The sequence below is a fragment of the Trichechus manatus genome, unplaced genomic scaffold (assembly GCF_000243295.1).
Source record: "Trichechus manatus latirostris isolate Lorelei unplaced genomic scaffold, TriManLat1.0 scaffold00087, whole genome shotgun sequence".
Taxonomy (NCBI): Eukaryota; Metazoa; Chordata; class Mammalia; order Sirenia; family Trichechidae; genus Trichechus; species Trichechus manatus.
This window is the reverse complement of record NW_004444023.1, coordinates 3,869,740-3,893,748: the sequence shown is the minus strand read 5'-3', so window position 1 is coordinate 3,893,748 and position 24,009 is coordinate 3,869,740. Positions and strand designations below refer to the sequence as shown.

Sequence of the window (24,009 nt, the reverse complement as noted above, 5' to 3'; positions counted from 1 at the left end):
CTCAGGAGGTGACAGTCAATAGCTTCATACCTCACATCTGCAGGAAGGAGGGAGCAACAACACAACAAACAATAAAACCTCCCAAAGGACACATCCCTTCCTTCGTGTGCGTGTGTTCTTATGTTTATTTTACTTTTTTTCCTTTTTAAAAAATTTCATTTTTTCATGAAAATACACACCACGGGATATAGCGTTTCAGCAAATTCTACATGTACAATTCAATGACACTGTCCTTTTTATAAAGAAAAGCAAAACCCTTCCCAGAGCCGCCAGCAGATCTGTGTGTATGTCTCGTTGGCTGAGAACCTTTGGGCCTGACCACCCACTGCCAGCTGCAAGGGAGACTGGGAGACAGGACGTCTCCCCTGGGGCTGGTACAGCGCTGCCCAGCGTAATCTCGCTTGTTAGCAGGGGGCATTTTGGGTACGCAAATAAAGTGTCTTGCCACAGCAACTAATTCAAATGGAAAACACTGCACAGACCAAACACTGTTACAGGCCACCTAGAGACCACCAGCCTGCCATCTCTGATGCTCCTGCTTCAGCCTACATTGCCATGCTACTTGGAGGGGGCTCCTGGACACCCCTTCTCTTTGATCACCCCTCCTTCCTTCCTTGTCTACATCTCTACCCTACCCCTTCCAGGTCCTGATTCCATCCTGCCACTACCCCGTGGGTAGGAGCCTGGGTTGACCCAGTCCTAACTGAATCCTAGGTCAGGAATGGGGGAATCTTCCAGCTTCCTCATAACACACAAAACCAAAAAACCTCGCTCTTGTTCATCTTGACCATCTTTATGACTTAACTGTGATGCAGTATTACAGTAGAATCCCATCCCCACCACCTGTGAGATGGACGGTCCAGAGGAAGTGGAGATTCTCTTCACAGAATAAGGAAAAGGGATGTGGGGCAGGTATAGACCACAGATGTCCGCTACCATGCAAATGGCAAACGGCAGCAGCAGAATCAGGAGACCAGTGCCAGATGGCATGGTGGGCTTCCCAGCCCACGGAGTGAGAGAGCTGAGTGCCTTCAGGCAGGAGACTTCCAGGCACTTACTGGCAGAGTTAAAGGGCTTTGTAACACTTGCCTGAGCAGGGCAGAGGCCAGGCCGAGGGCCTGATTGAAGAGCTCTATCCTGAGTGGTTCTTGATCCTGAATTATAACGTTACTTCCCTAATAAACCCGAAAATCATGAGTATTGTCTGTGAGTTCTGTGTGGCCATTGCAACAAATTATCGAACCCAGCAAAGAAGTAGAGAATGCCACAGGAGGGATGGCTGATGTCAGAAATAGTAAAAAGACCGGAGGGTGCAGATATGTTTGACCTCCACCTCATAGGAATTAGCCTTGGGCTGATGGTGATGGTGAGTATCCTCCCCCTAATGAAGTTAGATGAGGAGGTCTGATGCCCTATGCCACACCATTTTTATAATGTGTGATGATTCAGGTAGCCTCAGGCTCTGTGGCAGCCCAGAAAAGGCACCTAACAGCCTGAGAGGTCAGAGAATTTGTCCCATAAAAGTGACATCTCAGTTTAGTCTTGGATGATGGAGAAGGGTTAGTGACAATGAGAAGGGGTCAGGGAAGGGTGTCATGAACACAGAGAAAACAGCTTATGCAAAGAGCAGGTGATGGGGGAAAGTCTGTGTGTGGAGAGCCATAGGCAATAAATACAGTGCTGCTAGAATGAAAAAAAAAAAAGATTTGGAGCCAGGGGAGAATTTGAGCTGCAGAGGGGTGGGGGTCTGGAGACCATGGTTTCAGGGGACATCTAGGTCAATTGGCATGACAAAGTTTTTTAAGAAAATGTTCTGCATCCCACTTTGGTGGGTGGCCTCTGGGGTCATAAAAGCTACTGAGCAGCCATCTAAGATGCATCAATTGGTCCCAACCCACCTGGAGTAAAGGAGAATGAAGAACACCATAGACACAAGGGAAGTATTCGCCCAAGAGACAGAAAGGGCCACATAAACCAGAGACTTCATCAGCCTGAGACCAGAAGAACTAGATGGTGCCCAGCTACCACAATGACCGCCCTGACAGGGAACACAACAGAGTCCCTGACGGAGCAGGAGAAAAGTGGGGTGCAGAACTCAAATTCTAGTAAGAAGACCAGACAATGGTTTGATTGAAACTGGAGGGACCCCGGAATACATGGCCCCCAGACTCTCTGTTAGCCCAAAACTAAAACCATTCCCGAGGCCAACTCTTCAGACAAAGATTCGACTGAACTATGGGACATAAAATGATACTCGTGAAGAGTGTGCTTCTTAGCTCAAGTAGATACACGAGACTAAACCGGCAGCTCCTGTCTAGAGGCAAGATGAGAAGGCAGAGAGGGTCAGGAGCCGGTTGAATGGACACGGGAAATCTGGGGTGGAAAGCAAGAGTGTGCTGTCACAGTATAGGGAGAGCAACTAGGGTCACAAAACAATGTATGTATAAATTTTTGTATGAGAGACTAACTTGAATTGTAAACTTTCATTTAAAGCACAACAATAAAAAATAAAATAGCATGCCTTGGGTCAGGCGCACCTTAGTCCTTAAAGTTGCATATTTGCTTTTTAACACTTTAAAGTTGCAGCAGATTTGGCAAATGCAATACATCGTTTCATTTCTTGACTGCTGCTTCCCTGGGTGTTGATTGTGGATCCAAGTAAAATAAAATCCTTGACAACTTCAATATGTTCTGTATTTTATCATGATGTTGCTTATTGGTCCAGTTGTGAGGATTTTTGTTTTCTTTATGTTGAGATGCAATCCATACCGAAGGCTATAGTCTCTGATCATCAGGAAGTGCTTCAAGTCCTCTTCACTTTTAGCAAGCAAGGTTGTGTCATCTGTGTATCGCAGGTTTTTAATGTCTTCCACCAATCCTGATGCCCCGTTCTTCGTATAGCCCAGCTTCTTGTATTCTGTTCCTTATTAGCGCTTAAACTTGAGGAAATTGCTCGTGACTTTCAGACTCTGTTTATTTATAAAATTTGGCCAACTCTGGGTTCTTCTGAGGAAGACTGTTTTCGTTATTCAGTATTCCTGAAACACACGGAAACAGTCCCGCCCCCAGCCTAAGGGCCAATTAGGTCGCGCTCCGCTTCCCGGAAATGCAAATTCCGCGAGATCTCGCTACCGCTCACAGATGCCCCTCCGGCCCCGCCCCCTTCTCCTCTAGGCCAATCAGAAAGCGGTCCGCATGAACGGCGCCCAGGACCGAGCTTCAGCGCCTTCGGCAGCCATTGGCAGTGGGTTACTATGGTCACCACTAAGCGGCGAGACTGACAGGCTAGCCAGGCCTCCAGGGAGAAAGGCGGACTCTGATTGGCTGCTTCCTCGCTTCACCTGCGGCCCAGGTGTCTCCCCGCCCCCGCCCCTTCCCTCGCGGAGCCCGACACCTGGCCCCCTCTCTCCCCTCCTCCCGCCCTATCCTGGCGCCCCGAACGTCTCCTGGGAAGGACGCGGTCAGAAAACCCTGAAGATACTGCTAGAGGCTGCTGCGAGAGAGGTGGAACCCTTTTGTTAAGCAAAACCCTTTTATTCGGTATTTTGCCACGTGCCCGGCGCTGTGCTAAAGCCTTCCCAAGATATGCCTGGTTTAATTCTCATAACGGATGAGGAAAATGAGACTCAGAAGTTAAGAAGCCCTTCCCAATATCGCACAGCTAGGTTTGGGGGCATCTGGGCTGGGGGCCAGGAGCCCTGGTGGCGCAGTGGTTAAGCGCTCTGCTGCTAACGGAAAGGTCAGCGTTTCGAACCCACCAGCCCATCCGCGGGAGACAGATATGGCAATCTGCTTCCAAAAGATTACAGTCTTGGAAACCCTATGGGGCAGTTCTACTGTCCTATAGGGTCGCTAAGAGTCAGAATCAACGCCACGGCAAGGGGTTGTGGGGGGGCTTGGTGCCAGATAGTCTCAGTCCAGAATCCTCATCTTTCCGCTGAACCTGGGAAGAAGTGGGGAAAGAAGGAGATGGAGGAAACGGGGAAATCCAGAGGAAATGAGACCTGGAGGAGTCAGATGCAACAGAGAGATGGAGACCCAAAGGAAGACAGAAACGGAAGACGTGAAGGAGGCAGAGAAAAAGGAGAGAGGGAAGAGTTTTAGAGGCAGAGAGAAGAGCGTGGAAAGAGGAGGCAGAGATCCCCAGAAGGCAAGGAAGCCAGGGGGGTAGAAAGAGAAAAGAGATGCAGAGAAAAGGGGACAGAGAACCAGAGAGTGGGACAGAGACACGGGAGGGGGGTTAGGACACAAAGGGGACAGAGCCTGGGAGAGGAGACTGAGATCCAGAAGGAGGAAGGAAACCACGATAGGAGAGGAAGAGAGAAAGTGAGACACCCGAGTGGCAGACGCAAGCCCCACCCCCCGTCTCGCCCTCGAGAGACGCGCAGGAAGGAGCAGCAGTCAGAGCGCACAGCGGAGTCTTTATTGAGCCGGGAGGCGGTGCTCAGGCCGCGTCCAGCACCAGCAGCTTGTGCATGTACGCGTTCAGCCAGTGGCGGCGCTCGAGGGCGGCCAGCAGCCGCGCGCGCTCCCGGAAAGCCGCGTCGTCCGCCAGCGCCAGGCTCCGCCGCGACTGGGGTCTGCCCGAGCCTGTCCAGGCCCGGCCAGGGGTGCGGAGGCTGCGGGGAGACCGAAAACCGCGGTGACGCGCCCGTCTTGGCCCCTGCCCGCCGCCACCGGTCCTCTCCGCGGTCTAGCTCGCAGCCCTACTGCTGCACCTTTGGTGGCGTGGCTTTGTCTCTATCCCCCTGTCCTTCCGTCTCTCTTTCTCTCTGCGGGTCTGTGTGTCTCTCTTTGAAGCCCCCTGAGTACGGGGACGAGTCTGATCACTTGTCTGCCCCTAGTCCCTCGGCGCACGGCTTGACACACAGTAACAACTCAATAAACGTTGCTCTAGGAAGGAATCCTCTTCTGCTCCGACTCCTTTCAAGTCTCCTAATGCCTTTCTTGGGGTCTCAGAGTCTATCTTTTTGTGTCTTTCTCTTGCAGATTCTCTGTCGATCCTCCTTCTCCTCCCTCTGCCTCTGGGTCTCTGTCCCCCTCTCTCAGGGTCTCTGTCCCCCTCTCTCTCAGGGTCTCTGTCCTCCCTCCCCTCTGGATCTCTGTCCTCCTTTCTCTTTGGGTCTCTTCCCACCTCTCCGAGTGCCCCCTCTCCCTGGGAGACCTAGCCCCACACGTACCTGAGCACCCTTATGGGAGGCAGGGCGACTCCTGAAGCCCCGGGGATGTCCCAGGGCACCAGCAGCAGGAGCAGCAGCAGCAGCCGCACCCGTGGGCTTCTGGACACCTGGCGAGTCTCCATCACCTGTGGAGAGAGAGGGAAGCACTCAGTGAGACACGCGACCCCTCCCAGCCAACGGGACTCCCCACCCCCGCCAGCCCACCCGCGGGGGCCCCCTACCCCGCAGTGGTCGCCGGTAGCGATGTGGTGGCCCCCTTATATCGCCTGCACAGCCCCCGCAGCGGGCAGTGATGCAGGCTGGGGGGCCGGGGGCGCGGGGTCAGCCCCGCCCCCAGGCTCATTAGGAGCCGCCAGCGGTAATGAGCAGGCGGGGGTGGGGGCCCAGCCACAGCCGCCTCGGAGGCCACCAACTAATTGGGACCAGGAGCTGGGACCTAAGGAGAAGAGAGAGGGGGAGAGATGGACAGACAGAGAGGTGGACACAGGAGGTGTGTCAGTGGGATAAAAATAGAGGCTGGTGGAGGGGCCATCAGAGCAGGAGACAGAGACACAGAGAGAAGAGGGACGTGGAGAGCAGCAGAGAGGAAGGGCTGGTGGGGACACAGAGACACAAAGGGATGGGAGAGGGATGGACAAGGACAGAGAGTGACTGAGAACAGGACAGGGAGTATGAAAGAGGAAGAAATGCAGTAAGAGGGAAGGAGAAAGGAAAAGGAAGACAGAAAAGAAAGAACCTCAGAAAGACAGAGGGAGATGGAAGCACAGATGCTCCGGGACAGAGATGCTCAGAGATCAGTCGAGGCAGGGGGAGAACCAGAAAGACGGAGTGATGATAAGGATGGGGCACAGCAAGAGATGGCAAAGGGGGTGTGAGGTGGGGGTGTGAGGAGAAGTCTCATGAGAGACAAATCAGAAAAGACCTTACAGGGACTGTGAAGAAGAGGCAGATGATGACCTGGCTACACTGTGGAGTCTAAATCTTGCTGCCCACCCTGGCATTTAGGGATCCTGAAGATTTAAGGACCAGTCCACCCACCCTCCACTGATTCTGGGGCCCTCTGCAAGGTGGGGAAGTGGGCAAAGGTTGGGAAATCAGAAAAGGGCCTAATTGGCAAGACGTGGGAACCTGGAGTCCTGGTTCCCCAGACAGCAGGGGCTGGGGGGCTGGGCAACTGGGTCTGAGAATGGAGGGGACAGGGGTCTGGACTTACGTCTTGGAGGAAGAGTGGGCTAGGGAGCCCAAACCCCTGGATTCTAGAGGAGGATGATAGGGCTGGGATCCTGGTCTCCTGGATCCTTGGGAGGAAGGAGCTGGGATCATGGAGCCCTAGGTCTGAGGGAGGAGGGGTCTGGGGGATGGGACTCCTGGGTCTGATGGAGGAGGGGGTAGAGGCCTGGGCTTCTGGTCTGAGGGAGGAGGGGGCCAGAAGACTGGACTCCAGAGGGGGAGTCTGGAGACCAGGATTCCTGGGTTTTGAGATAGGAGGGTGCCAGAGGCCCAGACTCTTGGGTTTGGGGGAAGGAGAGGGCTGGGGCTGGACTCCTGGGTCTGAGGGAAGTCAGCTTGGTGGGGGCACTTCCCTCCACCAGATAATCCCATCCCTGACTCCCTTCCCCACCCTAGAGACACTATCATTTATCTCGGTTCCTTTAAGAGCCCAAACCTGTCGCTAGGCTCCCAGAATCTCTGGGGAGGGAGGTCAGGTGCGTCACCTGTGCCCCTGGGACCCTACATCCCCCACCCCAGCCAGCACCATTCTGCAGCATTCACCTGTCTCTGCTCCCAGCTCTGCTCACCTGCTGTCGTCTTGGACCCCACCGAGCAGGTAAGAGACCCAGGACCTGTTCCAGGACCCCAGGCGACCCTGTCCCAACCAGGTGGGTGCACCTACACCTAACCAGACTTACACATATCTCCCCACACCAGCTTCTGGGACCCTGGGATGCCAGCTCCATTCTCAATAAACAGAAAGATGGGGTTGGACCCCACAGTCCTCTCCTTCCCCAAAGGCTGAGGAGTCCAAGCCCCCAGATCCCTATCAAGGATCCAGGACTCAAAGCTAACAATTCCTTTCTCCCTCAGGACCCAACAGTTCAGACCCCCATCTCCTTTCTCCTCTGTAATCCAGCCCCCTAAACTTTGCCCCTCAAAATTCTAGGCATCTGAACCTACAGGTCTCTCCTCTCTGCAAGAACAAGGAATTTAGACCTCCAGCCCCTGTCCCCTCAGACCCAGGAGTCCAGGCCCCCAGCTCCCTCCTCCCTCAGTCCCAGGGGTCCAAGATCCAGCTCCTTCTCCCTCAGACCCAGCAGGCCAGGCTTTCAGCCCCCTGCTTCTTCAGACTCAGCAGTCTGGATCTCCGGCCCCCTCCTCCCTCAGACCCAGGAGTCGCGGCCCGACCCCTAGCCGCTTCTTCGGAGCTTCCTCTAGTATAAAAAACTGTTGACTCAAAGTGTCCCAGGGGTCCTCGAGAGGAAAGCCATCCCGCGTCCCCTCGGCCGGGTCCTGACATCCTCCAAAGACTAAGTTGAGGAGGAATGGGGGACTGGAGAGGTGTCATGCTTTCCCAATTAATTCTGGGACCCCTGAGGGAACAGATAAGGCTAATTACGACCCCCAAGAAGCTTGTGCTTCGGTCTCCCTTAGCTACGGCGGCCCTCGGGGAGTTGCAGTTGGGCCCTCCTCCTTCCCCTGGCGCCCAGCTCGGGCCCAGACGCCGTCCACCAGGGGGGCAGCTGGCGGGGCCTCTGGGAGTGGGCGGGGCCTCGGGCGGCTTCCAGACTTAACTCCTTCCTTCCCGCTGCCCCACACTTACAGACTTCTCCTAGAGCCATGAAACCATTCTGCCCGGTCTTCTTCCTCCTTCTCTTCCTCCTCACCCGGCTGGGCTCCAAGGCCGCCCCCTCGGCCTTACTGCCTGCGGGCTCTCACTTCCCGGGATGTGGCCCCTCTGCGACCTCCCCTGGAGCCTCTGAAAATTCCACTCCCGAAGAGGCTAACTCAGAGTCCTCTGGGACTTTTGATTCGGAGCCCTCCAAGACACCGCATGCAGTTTCCCCTGAGACCTCCCCCTCTGACTTCACTGAGACCTCCAGTCCTGCCCTCCCGGAAACCTCACATCCAGAGTCCCATGAAGCCCCCAAGCCTAGCACATTCAAACTTTCAATCTCAGAGTCCCCGGAGACCACAAAACCTAACCTTCCCAAAACAACACACCCAGAACTTTCCGAGACCCCCAAACCTGACCCCGCCGAAACGTCACACCTAGGATCCCTGGAGACCCCAAAACTTAATCCCTCCAAATCTTCACACCCAGAATTTCCTGAGACCCCAAACACTGGCCCTACTGAAACGCCACACCAAGAACCCTCTGAGATTCCCAAACTGAACTCCACTGAAATCTTACACCCAGACCCTGACCCTACCAAGACCCTTGACCACAAAACTCCAGAGACCCATGACCCTGACACCACTCAGACCTCCAACTCTGAATTCTCCCAGACTACCCACCTAGACCCTACTGAAACACCCTACCCAGAATCCCATGCGACCCACAACCCCAGCCCCACTGAAATTCCCCAAACAGAATTCTCTATAACCCACTACCAAGGTGCAACAGAGAGCCCCATGACCTCTGCCCCTGAACTCTCCACTAATCTTCATGCAAACATGTCTGCACCCTCCAAGGATAAAGCGACCGCCCTAAACGAGGTGCCTCTGAATCCCACACGAGAAACCCTTGCAGCCACCCAGCCCGACTGCCCTAAATCACCCGCCTCAGATTCTCCAGGGACCCTTGAACTGAAGGCCCCTCATAACCCTGGCCCTAAAGGGCACGACGCCCCTCCTCCCTCAGCCCGGATTGCGGGGCCCCCTACTCCTCCAGGGCCCCCCAGTAAGCCAGTACCCGCCACTCAGCGGGCCCCCCAGCAGCGCAGCCGAGGAGAGAGAGTCAACACTATCATCGTGGTGGAACGAGTAAAGGAGACCGGTGAGAGGCGGGGAAGTCAGACTCCTGGGTCCGAGGAAGGAGAGGGCCGGGACTCCTGGGTCCGAGGAAGGAGGGATCTGGGACTCCTGGGTCTTGGGAGGTCGGAGTTAAGATTCCTTGGTCCCCTGGGCATTTCCTCCTAAGGCGTGACTCTGGTGGGGCGCCCACCGGGCGCGGCGGGCGGGGCCCTGTGCCTATTCCTCGCCGGGACCGGACTCCTGATCTGCATCTTCCTGCTCCTGTGGTGTCTCTACCGCCGGGCTGCTCGGCACCGACCGTTCGCGCACCACCGACTCCGGGACGACGACGAGCCGGGTGAGGTCCCTCACCCTCTGTCCAAGGAACAGGCCCCGCCCCGCGCTCCTTGAACCCCGCCCCTTGAAGGCCCACGCCTCTCTTTCACGGGGTTTCGCCAGGCACTTGAGGACACCCAGCAAAAAACTATAAGCCTCCCATCCAAGGTCAATGAAAGCCACTACCGCTCCAATGTCAGATCCTGCCCCTAATTTACTGAACTTCACACACACACTTCCAGTGCGGGCCCCGGGCCCAGCTGGGAATTGCATCAGGTGGGAGCCACAAGTTCACAGCCCCGCCCCTCCCACGCGAGTCCCCGCCCCCTCTACTCCGGGCCTCGCCCCTGTTGCACGGAAGCCAGGCCTCCTTGTTTATTCAGGTGCCCCAGTTCAAATAGGTAGTCTGACTCCTCTCTCCTGCCTCCTCATTGGCCAACGCATAACCGAGGGTACTGGTCCCACTGTCAGCCCGGGATAACCCCGCCCCTTCACTCCCCTAGTTATGCACCTGGACGCCCAGCAGGACCCCTACAACCTCTACTTCTATGCGCCGAACACCTGGGTCTCTTCGCACATCGCCACCAAGCAACCGTCGCCCACTCCCCCGCTGCCACCCAAGCTGCCCCCGCCGCCCAGCGGGGGCCCCCCCCAGCGCCTGGAGACGCTCAGCCCTGCCACGCTCCCCAACAACTTCGTGTGAGCCCCGCCTGGGTCTCGCCAGACCTGCGTATCCCCGGATGGAGAAGGGACCTAGGGTCCTGTCCTTCTGGCAGCTTTGCTACATAGCAGTCCTCTCGGATAGAGGGTCTGATCCGACAGAGATGCTTTCGCTGTGATCTGAGAACAAGGTCTGAAGTGGAATAAATCACGTGTTCCCACAGCTGGTCACCTCCTTTGGCCTGAGTCCTGAGGGAGGACAGGGCTTGGGTCCTAGGCTACTGGTTCTGGGACTTCTGGGTTGAGGGAAGAGGGGCTAGGGACTGGACTCCTGGGTCTGAGGGAAGCGGGTCTGGAGGGCTGTACTCTAGGGTCTGAGGGAGGAGGGGTTGGGGGCTGGACTCCCGGTTCTGAGGGAGGAGGAGCTGGGAGGCTGGACTCCACATCTGCGGGAGAAGGGGCTCAGGACCCGGACTCCTGTGACTCCATGGCCAATGACAACTGACTCTGTACACCAAAGCATTTTATTGGGAGTGGGGCAGGGCAGGTTTTACAGTCACAGAGACGGAGACACAAAGACACAACCCTGCCCCGGGGAAAACACCCCCTCTGCCATCCCCATTCCCTTTCCTGGGATTTTTGTAACTTCTCCAACATATGTTCCCCAAGTTCTAAGCAGAAGAGGGGTGTATGAGAGGGGAAGGATCCCAGATTTTTTAGTCATTTAGCCCCTGAGGGATACAACAAATGGCCACTGAGAAACTGAGGGTAGCTTGAAACCACCCAGGAGGATAAAGTGCAAGGAATTGGGGGGGGAAAGGGGAAGCCTTGAAACCACCATGGGGAAATTCAATGGTGGTGGCTTCTAACCATTGAGATGACTGACTTAAGCAGCCACTATTTAGACCTGAAAACCGTGTCCGAGAAAGTGCATTGGGGTGGGAAGAGGCATATTGTTAAAGCCACCATTTTGGTTCTTTCCCTAGACATTGTGCAAAGCTAGGGAGAAAGTCTTGGAGAATTTGGTCCTTCAGCAAGAGAGAGACTTTAGAATCTGCTGGGGGCTGGGGGAAGGGTGTGCAAGGGGGACTTGAAACCGCCATTTTCCCTCAGAAACGCTGGTGAGAATCAATCCCTGGAATGGCGGGAATGAGTGATGGGTTAAACCAACCCGGAAAATACAGAATAGAGTTGGGAGAGATTTGAAACTTCTAGAAGAAGGACCTTGAATTTTTCTGAAAGGAGATGGGGGCTGGGTAACCCCAGGGGGTAGCCTGACAGTACCTGGGGTTAAAAGAAACAAAAAGTGCCTTAAAACCACGAGAGTTCTGAAACCACTGAGGCAGACAAGTGGGGAAGGAGACCCAGAAACTTATTAAGAGGCCTTTAGGGAAATGTGGGTATCCTTGAAACTGCTGGTCTGCAGCTTCACTACCCCCTGAGAGGCGTTTGGGAAGAGAAGAGGATTTGACAGTACTGGGAACAAGGGAGAGTGCTTCTTAGACCTGAGGCAGGATAGAGGGGAGTGGGGTCCCTTGACACTGTAGCTCAGGCCATAGATGTGTGAAGTGGAAGTCCTGGAAACTGCCATTCAGTGGGAGGCACATGGTCAGTAGTCCCGGACAGGGGGCGGGGGCCTCGGGGGCTGAACTGTGCTGTGTGTGGCCCCGTAGGAGGGAGGTGGAGCAGGGGGCGCCCCAGGGGGCTCAGCCTCATCCTCCATTTCGCTGTCGTCACTGCCAGCCAGCTGGTCGTGGCCAACGAAGCCACATTTCTCTTCACTCATCTCCTCAGGCTCCGCCCATGGCTGCTTCTCGCCAGAAGCAAAGACCCCGTAGAAGATGACACCCCCATAATGTACCAGGGAGGCGATTAGGAACACGTACTGCCACTCCTCCCGAGTCTGTGGGGGACAACAGGAACAGAGGTCATATTGTTGTCGTCTGGTGCTGTGGAGTCGATTTCAACTCATAGCAACCCCATGTAACAGACTAGAAGTACCCCATAGGGTTTTCCAGGCTGTGATCTTAATGGGAGCAGGTCGCCAAGTCTTTCCCCCATGGAGCCACTGGGTGGGTTGAAACCACCAACATTCCAGTTACCAGCCCAGTGCTTAACCATTGCCACTAGGACTCACTGAGTGGTCAAACAGGGGAACAAACTACAGGACATGAAGAGAGAAGGGGAGTGTGTGAGGTTCAGAGAGATGGAGACAGAGATCCAGAGAAGGCAGGACATGGAGCCCTGCGGAAGATGAAGGACATGATCAAGAAGGTAAAACAAAGTTGCTGTTGAGTCCAACTCATGGCGAGCACATGTGTTACAGAGTAGAACTACTCCATAGGGTTTTCTGGGCTGTAATCCTTCCAGGGAGCCCTGGTGGCACAGTAGTTTACAGCTATCAACTGCTAACCGAAAGGCTGGCAGTTTGAAACCACCAGCTGCTCCGCAGCAGTCTGTTGTCGTAGAGATTTACAGCCTTGGAAATCCTATGGGGCCACTATGAGTCGGAATTGACTCGACAGGCAGTAGTAGGTTTGGTTTGTTTGTTTTGGAATCTTTACAGAAGCAGAACACCAGGCCTTTCTTCCACAGAGCCGCTGAGTGGGTTTGAACCACCAGCCTTTAGGTTAGTAGTCAAGCGCTTAACCGTTTGCACCACCAATGACTATGATGAGCAAATTTGGGGGGTGAGTGGGTCAGGGTGGGCACACGGACCTTGTGCTTAGTCATGGCACCCACGATGATGGGGCACACCATGCCCGACAACGTGCCCACTCCGTTGGAGATGCCCATGAGGATGCTGGCGTAGCGCGGGGCGATGTCCAGGTGGTTCACGTTGAACCCTGGCGGGGAGGCGAGCAAGAAGGCGTCACACCCGCATCTCACTTGAGTGACTCACACTTGGCCACCCCCTACCGTCAGCTCTTTCTAGTCCACCTCTTGCGAGGCGAAGAGGCTCCTCCTGAATCAGGAAGTTACCTACAGAGCCGACCACAGGCCCCCAAACATCAGATCCGTGGTTCTCACCGGAGATGGCGAAGCCGCTAAAGCCCACTGCGAGGACCAGGAAGGAGATGGCCACGCCCTTGGAGTGTGAATAGCCGACAACCAGCAGCAGCGTAGCTTCCATGCCGAAGCCTACGAACAGCCACCTGCCTGAGAGCTGGCCAAGATGCAGGCCGCCCCACACCGCCTCTCTAGGCTTGTTCCCTGGCCCTGCCCCAACCCAGCTCGGATCCACACCACTTTCATCACCTCCGAGCTGGGTCCAGGCCTTGTCCCCCATTCTGCCCTGATCCCACCCTAACCAGGCTCCTACGTCTCCAAGGCTCAGCCCCTGACGACGCCACGCCCCGAAGATGCAGGATTCAGGCCCTACCCAAGCACCTCTCAGCCGCCCAGACCGTGACCCTCCGGGTCCCCCACTCTTAGCCCCTCTTCATCACCTATGACCTCCTCTTCCCGGCCCCCTGCAGGCCCCGCCCAGTTTAGTCTTGCCTCTGCTCCACCTGAATACATAGCCGCACCCGCCCTGCCCTTCCAAGGCTGCGGCTGTGGCCCCTAACAGGAAGCGTGGGAATCTTTTCCTTCCAGACCCGCCTTCACGCTGACTCTGATTGACCTCGCCCCGTGAACACGCCTTCCGACTCCGGCCCTTCTTTCGGTGGTCCAGCCCCCTGGACCCGCCCACCAAGGTCGGGTCCGCAAGGCTGCCCTGGACAAGGTCTAGGCCCCGCCTCTCCAAGGCCACGCCCCTCCCGGCCCCGCTCACTCACCCCCGCAGTTCATCAACTTGCGCACGTTGGTGGTGGACATGATCCGGCGGCTCCGCAGGAAGTCTGCGATCTGGCCGCCGATGGGCACGATGATGGTCATGACCAGGTGGGGCAGCGCTGACACCAGGCCCACCTGCGCAAGCGTGCGTACAGCGCGGGGCGCTCAGGAGCTGCAGGTCGGGCGTCTCCTGCCTGTTCTTCGTTCTAACCCCTCAGGATCTGGACTTCCCGTCCAGGCCCCACCCCGCCGCTCCACCTGCCCAGCCTGCCTGGGCCCCACCTTGCTGATCTCGAAGCCGAACACCTCTTCGAAGTAGGCGGGCTGGGAGATGAGGAGCAAGTAGAACGTCCAACTGCGGCAGAAATTGGCCACTATGATGGCGTAAACAGGCATGGACGTGAAGAAGCGCCGCCAGGGAGTGTTAAACTTCTGTGGGGGCAAGGGGAGGGGCCGCTAAGATGGAGATCAGCGCTAGGGACGTCACCGTGTCCCTTCAGGGACCCCACTATAGTCTCACAGAGACCCATGGATCCGACATCACTGTAAATCTAGGGACCCAGAGGCACGGGCCCCACATGTCCCAGCGGGGGACCCAGGAATTCGAGCATCATGGTGACACTTCAGAAACAGGGATTCTGACCTTAAGGTGGCCTCTCAAATTCAAAGATGTCCTAGCCCAACAATGACCCTCAGGGATGCATAAATGTGGGCCCAGGAGTCTCCTTCCATTCAACGACCCCCCTAAATCTAGCCTGACTCACCCCAAGGCCTAAATTTAAACCTCCACACTCCAATCTGGTCCCGGTTGTTTTAAACCATGCCCCATCAGCGGTTCGAATCCCGCCCACATCGCCACCTAACCCTGCTCTCAGATTTAACCCAGCCCCCTGGGTTCTAGCCCCGCCTTCTTTGCAGTCTAACCCTGTCTTCTCTGAGAGTCTGCAGAAACCCACCGCGATCTACACACGCTAAAACCTGGCGGCGCGGGTTCAAAGCCGGCTTTTGTCCGGCCTCGGTACCTTGATGTCCCTCCCTGTCCCCCAGCGCTCCCGCCCCGCAGGCAGCCCCCCGAGCTTGGGCCCGGACCGTGACGGGGTTCATGAGTTTGGCGCTCTCGCCGATGGCGTCCTCGATGTATTTGCGCTCCTCCTCCGAGATGCTGGGGTGCAGCGCCGGGGACTCGTAGGAGACCAGCAACCAGAAAAGGTACCAGAAGATCCCGAAGCTGCCTGGGGAGGGGGGTCAGGATGGGGATGGGAGCAGAATAACGACAGGCTCCGCCCCGCCCGTGCGCCACCCGGACCCAGGAGTCCGGGCCCCTCACCGTAGACATAGAACACGGAACTCCATCCCGAGTACTGCACCAGGACCCCGGCGAGGGGCATCGCGACCACTGCCCCAGCATAGGAACCTAAAAGGGAGGATATGGGTTGGAGAACAGGCCCTTCTTTCCTCAGAGCCAGCAGCGCGGGCTCCCAACTTTCTAGGACACAGAAGTACAAGCCACAACCCTTCCTCTCTCAGATACACCTTACTGGGTCCCCAGCCCCTCCTCCCCTGAGCCAGGAGTCCAGGCCCCCAACCCCCTCGTTCTCAGACCCAGGAATCCAGACCCTCAGCCCCTCCTCCCTCAGACCCCAGAGCCTGGATCCCCAGTGCCAATCCCTCACCGCAGAAGGCCGTAGTGGCCAGGCGACTACGCTCTAAGGGCGGGGCCCATTTGCTCCAGATCCCGTGGCAGGCGGGGTAGGTGACTCCCTGAGGAGCAGAAAACGAGGGTTAATGAGAAGAGGCGGGGTTAGAAAGGGGGCAGGGGCATATAGGGCGGGGCTTTACCTCTACCAACCCCTGCAGGATCCTCACGAAGATTACGCAGCCGTAGTGTACGCGTGCAGCCGAAGGGATCAGCATGTTAAGAGTGGATGTAGCCACGATAGCAAAGCCGAAAACCCTGATGGGAAGAGCCCGTGGTCCCCGAAAAGGGTCCAGCAGTCCACTATACTTAGGATTCTGCCCTTCCTGCCTTTCCAGGAACTCCGGACCCCACCTTCTCTGTGAACCCGCCTTCACAATCGCAAGCCCTCCTTTCTTAAGATCCTGCCCCAGGACCTAGGCTCCCCCAGTTTCCCCAGAGTCCTCCCTCAAATTCAAGGCCACACCCTCTAACTCCACACACATAACTATAGTTTCCGCCCACCATGAGATCCCACCTCTGTACCTGTTGGCTGCGAATTTTTGGCAGATAAATCCTCCAGGAATTTGGGTGACAATGTAGCCCCAGAAAAAGGAGCCATGTATGAGGCCGACAGTCTCTGGATCCCAGCTGAACTGGGCTTTCTGCGGACCAAAAAGGCACATCAAACAAACCACCCTGCCACAGGCTCCGCCCCTCCACCAATCAGTGCCACAGACTGAGTTTTGCAGCCAATCAGTAATCAACGATCTCGCCTAGCCGTCAAAACACCTGCCAATCAGAGCCCACTCCAGTGTTCCATCCCTCTGTCAATCAAAGTGCACAACTGCTCCTCCACTACGCTAGGTCCAGTGCTACCTTAGAAATGGGGCTCGTTGCTGCCTAGACAACCTGGTTTCCCCTGTTTCCCTGCCTCAGTGCCGCTTCTCTGAATGTCTGGGGCCCATGTATGGTGATGGAGACTTTCTCCACTTCTATCCCAGTTACTAACGGGTCACTTTGTGTGCGTCGTGACCTGGATGGAGACTAGGCAGTGACAAGAACTAGTCAAGGGGGTGGGCCTGATTGAAAGGCGGGGGTGGGGGTGAGGCTTCAAGTAGGCCCCGCCCAAATCAGAATGGGTCCTTGGTCTACACTGAAATAGAGGTGGAGTCTGAGGTGGGGCGGAACTTTATGAAAAAGGCAGAGCAGACAGGGCGGGACATAGGCAGAGGCGGGGCTTCAGAAAAGCCAGGATCAAAACTCAAGGTGGACCCTGAGAAGGGACTGAGATTAAGTAGATGGCATCGCTGGGACATGCATGGGACTCAGACATGAGCAAAGCTGCTAGTAGGCTTACAATGGAGGAGGAGCAATGATAGGTGGGGCGAGGAGGCCTCCATGAAAGCTGATACTGGGGCGGAGTCTACATTTTGCAGCAGGGATCTGAAGTGGGGGCGGGGCTTCATTTAGATCTGGGTGGGGCTTAGGTAAAGAGGTCTCTGAGGTGAAATCAGTGCTAAGGGGGGGGCACATGATGGGCGGAGCGACTAAGGCTGTGTTTTGAAGAGGCGTGGCCTAAGTGGGAAGATGCGAAGGCGGCAATTGGGTGTGGACTCTGCCCAGTGCTACCTGCACCACCACGTGGCCCCTGTGGTGGGTCGTGCTGTTGTTGACCATGGAGACAATGGCCACGCCCAGGTTGCAGCGGATGCCAAAGCTGATGCAGAAGCCCAGCCCACTCATGATGGCGATGATGTAGCGGCGAGGGAGGCCGAAGCAGGTGCAGTCCAGGACCGGTGGGTCCCGTGTCTGTGTGGTCACCGGGCGCCCGTCAGCACTCAGCTCCAGCGTCTCTGCACCTTCCTGCCGCTTCTCTAGAAGGCTGAGGGGCAGCAAGAGTCAAAGACTGGGAAGTTCCAGACTCTCATCCCCCCCCCCAGTCACAGACCTAAGGATCTGCACCCCAGAGCCTTCTTCCCTCAGATCTAAGAGCTCAGGCCCCAGCCCCCTCCTTCCTCAGACCCGGAAATCCAGGTCCAAGCTCCCCCCTCCTTCAGACCCAGGAGTTCGGGCCTCCAGCCCTCTCCTCCCTCACACCCAGGAGTCCCAAAACCTAGCACATCCTCCCTTAAATTCAGGAGTCTAGGTCCCCAGCCCCCTTCTTCCTCAGATCGGGAAATCCAGGCCCAAGCCCTCTCCTTCCTCAAACCCAGGAGTCTAGGCCCCCAACCCCCTCCTCCTCAGCCCTGTCATCTCCCTGGACTCAGGAGTTTAGGACCCAGATTACCCTTGGGATCCTGGGGCCTGTGCCCCCACCACCACCCCACACCCAGAGACTCTCCCCAGCCCCTTCTGCCAGATAGGAGTCTATTTGAGGAAGCAAAAGGTGCTAAGGAGATGCTTCAGCAAAGGTGTCAAGAGAACAGATGCTTTGCAGCCACGTCTGCTATATATACCGCCCCCTCCTCCACTGGCCCCGGTGGCCTGCCCTTCTGTGCTGCCAGGCCCAGGTGTGCGGCTGACATTCAGCTGACTATCACAGCCACTGAGAGCCCATTCCCACGGATGCAGGGGTTGGGGAGAGATCCGGACCCTGGAGTCCAGCAGCCCAGCCCTGGTGTCCCTGGGGAACCTTGAGTTCAGGCCTTCAGCCTAGGGGGTAGGGAGGACGAATGTTGGGTGGTGTCCTGGCAGGGCACAGATGGCCCTGGTGGGGGATTGGCTCGGTCCCCAGCATGGCTCTCGCCCCCGCCCGCTCTGGATCCAAGACTGAGCCTGTGATGACAGATAGGGTACTTGGAGGACCGCCTCAAACCCAGAGAGAGGCTGCAGGGAGAGAGAGGCCCCCTGAAGCCGGTGGGGAAAGACCCAGAAGGAGAGTGACAGAGATAGAGGGGGACAGGGAACTAGAGAGAGAGAAGGACAGAGACCTAGAGAAAGAGGGACTGAGAACCAGAGATAGAGGGGCACAGAGACCCAGAGAGAGGGAAACAGAGACCCAGAGAGGGGGGACAGAGACCCAGAGAGAGGGGGACAGAGACCCAGAAAGAGGTGGAGCAGAGACCAGAGAGAGGACAGAGACCTAGGGGTGGGATATAGACGCAGAGAGAGGGGACAGAGACCCTGTGTGTTGAGACAAAGATACTGAGAAAGGTGAAGAGAGACAAGGAGACTGTGAGGAGGGACAGGCTCGGGATGTGATTTGTGAGGGGCGGCCCCTCTCTGAGGCGGGTAGGCAGCCAGGGGATCGGGCTGAATCCCAGGAAGGGGCTAGAACAGATGGAGGCGAGGGAGACTGGGACGGGGGAGGAGAGAACAGCCAGACGGTCTGGGGGGATGGGAGGTGGAAGAGAAGAGAACACAGCTGCCCCTCCCCATCCTTGAACTTAAGGAGGTGGGAGAGGTGGTTAAGAAATGGTGGGGGGGGGGGGCAGAAACCACAGGGAGCTGGACAACACCCAGAGAGAGAGGGAGGATTGAACCCCCCAGAATAAATAGTCCAGGAGGGCAGGGGCTCCCCCTCCTCCATCAGAAGAACATGTCAGTCAATGAGATGGTAGACTTTGACCCAGGTTGACAGAAGATGATATTTGACCCTGAAATCCAAGATGTGATTACAGCCCCTGAAACTTGATATTCATTGTTCGTATTAGGAGATGCGAGATCTCCGACTCAGGCTTTCTAAGCGAGGGTCTCAGCATCTCACACTCATAAAATGGGGGCAAGGGTAGAAATGTGAGACTATAAAGAGGGAACTTCAGGGTGATATTCATCATCTCAGGGTAAGAGGACTAGGGACGCAGAGAGGAAGATGGCCCTGAGGCTCTGCAGAGGACAAAAACAGAGGGGGGAGCCTGGATGGAGCTCCTCCTCCTCCTCCCTAGATGCTCCAGAACCCAGGCTAGGGATGAGGAAAGTAAGCACTTGAGAGGCAGTTAAAACCAAAAACCTAACGGCCGGATTCTGACACATAACGACCCTACAGGACAGAGTAGAAGTGCCCCATAGGGTTTCCAAGGCTGTAAATCTTTATGGAAGCAGACTGCCACATCTTTCTTCTGAGGAGCGGCTGGTGGGTTCCAAATACCGACCTTTCAGTTAGCAGCCAAGTGCTTTAACTACTGTGCCACCAGGGTTCCTGGGAGGCCTTTAGCTAAAATAAAAGTGTCTCAGCATCTCCCTTTCTCTGAGTCTCTGTCTGTGTATCTCTCTCTGGGTGTCTGTCCCCCGCCTCTTTCTGGGTCTCTGGGTCTCTGTCTCTGGGTGTTTGTCCCCCTCTCTCTGGGTCTCTGTCCCCCCTCTCTCTGCAGTTCTGTTCCCCTCTCTCTGGGTTTGCCTCCCTCTCTCTGGGTCTCTGTCCCCCTTTCTGTCAGGTTTTCTGTCCCTTTTCTCCAGGTTTCTGTTTCCTTATTTCCCTTTGATTCTCTCTTGGCTTCCCATCGTACAACTAAGGAAACTGAGGCTTGGAAAGCAGAAGTAACAAACCCAAGGTTACACACGAGAACATCAGTGGGGCCTGATCCCTTCCTGGCCCCCCGCGGCACCTGCCCTGGGCCTGGCTCTGGGAAAGAAGGCACTTTGGCTCCTTGTCTCTCCTGCATCTCCCCCACCATGTCCTTGTCTCAAGTCAGCCTGGGTTCCCATCTGTTTCCTGATACAAGGGAAGCTTTCCACCCACTCCAGCATCCCTCATCTCGAGGAAAGTCTCAGCCCCCAGCCTAGCTTGAAGGTGAGGCTGACCCGGGTCTGAGCAATGGCTCTTGCCTTCATCAGCCATCCCAAGTTGAGCCTCAGTTTCCCCAGCTTGGTCTAGAGGATTGAATGTCATCAGGGTGTTTTGTCCAGTACAGAGCAGCCCCCTTCCCTCCAACAATCAGAAGTGAACTCCAGGATTTGGATGCAAATATTCTCTGCTCAAAGTCCTTGGTGACTCTCCCGATGGGAGCTCTGAGTTCAGGGGTCTCAAAGGACAGATGGACCAAGAGCAACCCAGACCCAGATGGCAAGCTGGGAAGCAGAGACTGCAGGAGGGGGCCTGAGGCTGAGCCCAGCCCTCCTGCTGCCCCCCCCCCCCAACCTCCGTCAGCACGTCTCTCTCTCTCCTGACTTCACACTGAAGTATTTTGAGAAACTCGTGAAAGGAGGCGAGAAAAAGGATGGGGAGGGGCTGGAAAATTGGGAAAAGAAGGGGTAAGGTTATCTCAGCTCCCCCCCTCACCGAGACATCCTTCTGTCTCCCTCCCTCCTGTCGCCCTCCCTCCTGTCTCTTGTGTTACTAGAGGGTACAGAACTTGGTAGCTAGAAGGTGATCTGCAGCAAGCAGGACTAGAGTTAGACTTTGGGAAGGACTTGCATGGCCTAGTGGGATGGATGAGTGTCAACCGGTGCCAGGGTCGGAGGGCATGCAGCAGGGCCGTGGTGCTGGGGAGGCCGTCTCTTCCCCTACTGAGGCCAGATTATTTTTAGGCTTTTCCGCAGCTGAGTAATTTCTCTGACTTGGAGCCAGGGCTGGGGTTGGGGGCAGGAGACTGGAGGGAGGTGTCCAGACAGCCCTGAGGGACACCCAAGTCACTGGGGTCACCTCCCTGGCTGGGAGGATGTCCTGCGGGACTATAGCCCATATCCTTTGGGGAGTCTGCCCCACCTCAGAAACTTGATTTTTTGGCCTGCTGCTCTTTTCTCCTCCAGGGACCCAGGATACCTGGGCTATCTCCTCCCAGCTTAACCCCCCTCAAGGACAAAAGCTGATGGGCTCCAATCCGCTTTAGCTTCAGATTAAACTCTCTGAGAAACACAGAGATGGGAAGAGATGGGGTTTGGGGAATATAGAAACCCAGAGAGAGGGGGACAGAAACCCAGGGAGAGAGGCGGACAGAGATCCAGAGGGGAGGATAGAGATCCAGAGAGAGGGGGACAGAAACCCAGGGAGAGCGGACAAGGACCCGGAGAGACAGGGATATGCAGAGAGACAGGGATACGGGGTGGGGTGCAGAACAACCAGCGGGCATGATGGATGATAACGGATGGACTAGAGAAAGTGGCACCGTCGGAGACTGAGGGAGAAAACCAGCCAGATGGACTGAGGGATCCCCGATCCTGGGGTACCTCGTGTCCATCTGTCCGTCTGCTCCCATGGGAGACGAGCGTCCTCTTAGGGCCCCGAGTCCTTTCCCCACCCAGGGCCCCCAGCCCCTCACCGGTGCAGCTTCCCGAGGGCGCGACCCGCCAGCTTCCGAAACTCCTCCTGGCGGAACTCCATGGTGGCGACCCCTGCCGCCGATCCCCCCGCCCGCGGGCCCGGGCGGCCGTGTCCGGGTTCCCGGGGTCCGCCCCGGCCCGGCCGGCCCCGCAGCTCCGCTCGGGGGGGAAGGAGGCTGCAAGTGCTGGTTGCCTGGGGGCTGTCACAGGACTCTGCGCACGGGGCGGGCCGCAGAGAGACCCCGCCCAGCCAGCCCCAGACCACGCCCCTAAGTTCTAACCCCGCCCTTTTCGCGGCCCTCTCGTCCTGGTTCTGGCCCGCCCCATCCCTCCCAGGACCACGCCTCTGAGTTCTGAATTCACGCCTCTGAGTGGCATCGCCCCCCAATTCTGTCCCTTCCCCGAGTTGTTTCCCACCATCCAATCGCCCCAGATCCCTCTATCCTAGATTTTGTCTCCTCGCCTGAGTTCTCTTTTCCATCTGAGGTTTGCTCCCCCAATTCAGTCCCGCCAAATTTCGTCACCCCCACAGCTCCATGTGCTTCCATCCTCTGCGTCCCAGTGCTATTCCTCCTAAATCCTGGACCTGACAGTTCCAGCTTCCCCCTGGACTGACCCCTCTGAAGTCCATCCCTGCCCCAGTCATCCCCAGTTCCGATTTTCTGAGTTCTTTCCTCCCTGAATTCCAGCCCCTAGTTCGACCCACAGTGATCCCTCCTTTGTTCCTTCCCCCACGCAGTTTCTTCACCCTGAGGTTCATTCTCATATGACTTTCCATCTTTCCCCTTTCGAATTGCACCCCACTCCGAGTTCTAGTTCTCCTCTGGGCACCAACGCCCGTCCCAGGTCCTTCTCTCCTTGAGTTTTGTCTCCTACCCTCGGTTTCCCTCCCCCTCTGAGTTCCATCCCCTACAATTATAGCCCTCCAGTTGCGACCCCCATAGTTTCCTACCCCTTCTGGAATCTGTTCTGCATGCGCCCTAGAATCTGTTCCACTCTGAATTCTGTCCCGCCCCCTGGGATCTGTCTCCGCCCCCTGAGATCTGTCCCCGCCCCCTGGGATATGTCCCCACCTTCTGAAAGCTGCCTCCGCCCCTTCGGACTGTCCCCACCCTCTAAATTCTACTCCGCCCCTGGGTGCTGTCCTGGCGCTTTTGTTCTGTCCCCACCTCTGATTCCCAGCTCCGCCCTCTGGGGTTGATCTTGGACTCTCTCCTGAGTCCTCCGCCCAGCAGACAGGTCCTACCCCGCCCCTTTCTCCACACCAACCCTTCCCCTGACGCTGACCCCCGCTCTCATAACTCCAAAGTCAGCCCCAGGAGAGGGCTCCTTTCTCTACCGTTCCCCGAGTCTGGCTGCAAATGCATCTGGGATTAAATTTTCATGATGTGGCGCAAGCCGGCGAAAGGGTGGGAGGAGCAGATAGCGCGGTTGGCGGGCGCCAGGGCCAGGGTGGCCGGGCAGCCACTGACCGCGGGGTTATTTTGTCTCCAGCCTGGTCTCCTTGGGTCTCAGAACTTGGTCTGAGAAAACCCCGATCCCCGGGGAGGAGGCAGCTGCGGGCCTGGATCCCCTGGGATTAAGGTTAGAAGGGGGCTAGGGGCCCGGACTCCTGGGTCCGAGGAAGGAGAGAACTGGGGGTCCGGACGCCTGGGTTTGAGGAAGGAGTGGGCCGGCGACCCGTACTCTTGAGTCTGAGGGAGGAGGAGGCTCAGGGCCTGGACTTCTGGGTCTCAGGGAGAAGCCGCAGAGCCTTCTTCACGCGCCACCTTGCGGCGACAGCATCCCGCGTCTGGGTGCGGAGGCGGTGGCCGCGGCTCTAGGACAGGTGTGAGGGTGGAGCAGATGGTGAAGAGGAGGAAGTGGGGAGCGGTCCCTGCGGCTGCCAAATCCTGGGCCTCCGCCGGAACCGTCACCATGGAGACAAGTACGGCGGGAAGGTCCCAGCCCCAGACTTTTTTAAGCTCTGTTAGTTTCTCAGCCTCCCACGAAGGGTTCAGGCAAACTACAAGTCCCAGCGGCCGCTGGATCCCACTGCCTGCGTCGGATGGGCCGCCTACTCCGAGGGCCGCTGGGAGATGTAGTTCACGTTCTCTGGGACAACGGGCTGATGCCGCGGTGCGCCCTCTGGCGGCCACAGCCACTTATTCATTCCACGAACCAAAACCTTCTGTCACCGACCTCTTTCTGACTTCTTCCCCATCTACTCTCTCCTTCGCTCACTCCGTT

The 24,009-nt window shown here is 56.8% G+C and overlaps 3 protein-coding genes across 4 annotated transcripts; 1 reads left to right on the top strand and 2 right to left on the bottom strand.

Annotated features, from left to right (window-relative positions):
- Positions 1 to 4,444: 4,444 nt before the first annotated feature.
- Positions 4,445 to 5,302, bottom strand: PTH2 (parathyroid hormone 2). Its single transcript, XM_004381818.1, has 2 exons — positions 5,181 to 5,302; positions 4,445 to 4,619 (listed from the first exon to the last, which is right to left on the bottom strand). Exons 1-2 carry the CDS (start codon positions 5,300 to 5,302, stop codon positions 4,445 to 4,447), a joined length of 297 nt encoding a protein of 98 aa, XP_004381875.1.
- A 2,713-nt stretch (positions 5,303 to 8,015) lies between these two features.
- GFY (golgi associated olfactory signaling regulator) lies at positions 8,016 to 10,170 on the top strand. Its single transcript, XM_004381655.1, has 3 exons — positions 8,016 to 9,174; positions 9,319 to 9,489; positions 9,971 to 10,170. The coding sequence occupies exons 1-3, from the start codon at positions 8,016 to 8,018 to the stop codon at positions 10,168 to 10,170; spliced, it is 1,530 nt and encodes a 509-aa protein (XP_004381712.1).
- Positions 10,171 to 11,736: 1,566 nt separating this feature from the next.
- SLC17A7 (solute carrier family 17 member 7) lies at positions 11,737 to 21,841 on the bottom strand. Of its 2 annotated transcripts, XM_012557134.1 has the most exons (13): positions 21,780 to 21,802; positions 18,388 to 18,390; positions 17,212 to 17,464; positions 16,126 to 16,244; positions 15,744 to 15,858; positions 15,578 to 15,665; positions 15,232 to 15,318; positions 14,994 to 15,136; positions 14,187 to 14,336; positions 13,907 to 14,039; positions 13,158 to 13,268; positions 12,846 to 12,973; positions 11,737 to 12,030 (listed from the first exon to the last, which is right to left on the bottom strand). In XM_012557134.1, exons 3-13 carry the CDS (start codon positions 17,323 to 17,325, stop codon positions 11,737 to 11,739), a joined length of 1,482 nt encoding a protein of 493 aa, XP_012412588.1. In that variant the 5' UTR covers positions 17,326 to 17,464; positions 18,388 to 18,390; positions 21,780 to 21,802. The 2 variants fall into 2 exon arrangements, with proteins under 2 accessions (XP_012412588.1, XP_004381711.1); XM_004381654.1 differs by lacking the exon at positions 18,388 to 18,390 and having other exon boundaries at positions 21,780 to 21,841.
- Positions 21,842 to 24,009: the final 2,168 nt, after the last annotated feature.

Coding starts and splice junctions, on each gene's coding strand:
- SLC17A7 (XM_004381654.1), bottom strand. CDS start 21,841: ATGGAGTTCCGCCAGGAGGAGTTTCGGAAGCTGGCGGGTCGCGCCCTC. Junction 17,465..21,779: donor GCCCTCGGGAAGCTGCACCG/GTGAGGGGCTGG, acceptor GCTGCCCCTCAG/CCTTCTAGAGAAGCGGCAGG. Junction 15,859..16,125: donor CAAAAATTCGCAGCCAACAG/GTACAGAGGTGG, acceptor TCTTCCCATCAG/GGTTTTCGGCTTTGCTATCG.
- GFY (XM_004381655.1), top strand. CDS start 8,016: ATGAAACCATTCTGCCCGGTCTTCTTCCTCCTTCTCTTCCTCCTCACC. Junction 9,175..9,318: donor GGAACGAGTAAAGGAGACCG/GTGAGAGGCGGG, acceptor TTTCCTCCTAAG/GCGTGACTCTGGTGGGGCGC. Junction 9,490..9,970: donor CCGGGACGACGACGAGCCGG/GTGAGGTCCCTC, acceptor TCACTCCCCTAG/TTATGCACCTGGACGCCCAG.
- PTH2 (XM_004381818.1), bottom strand. CDS start 5,302: ATGGAGACTCGCCAGGTGTCCAGAAGCCCACGGGTGCGGCTGCTGCTG. Junction 4,620..5,180: donor CCTCCCATAAGGGTGCTCAG/GTACGTGTGGGG, acceptor GTCTCCCCGCAG/CCTCCGCACCCCTGGCCGGG.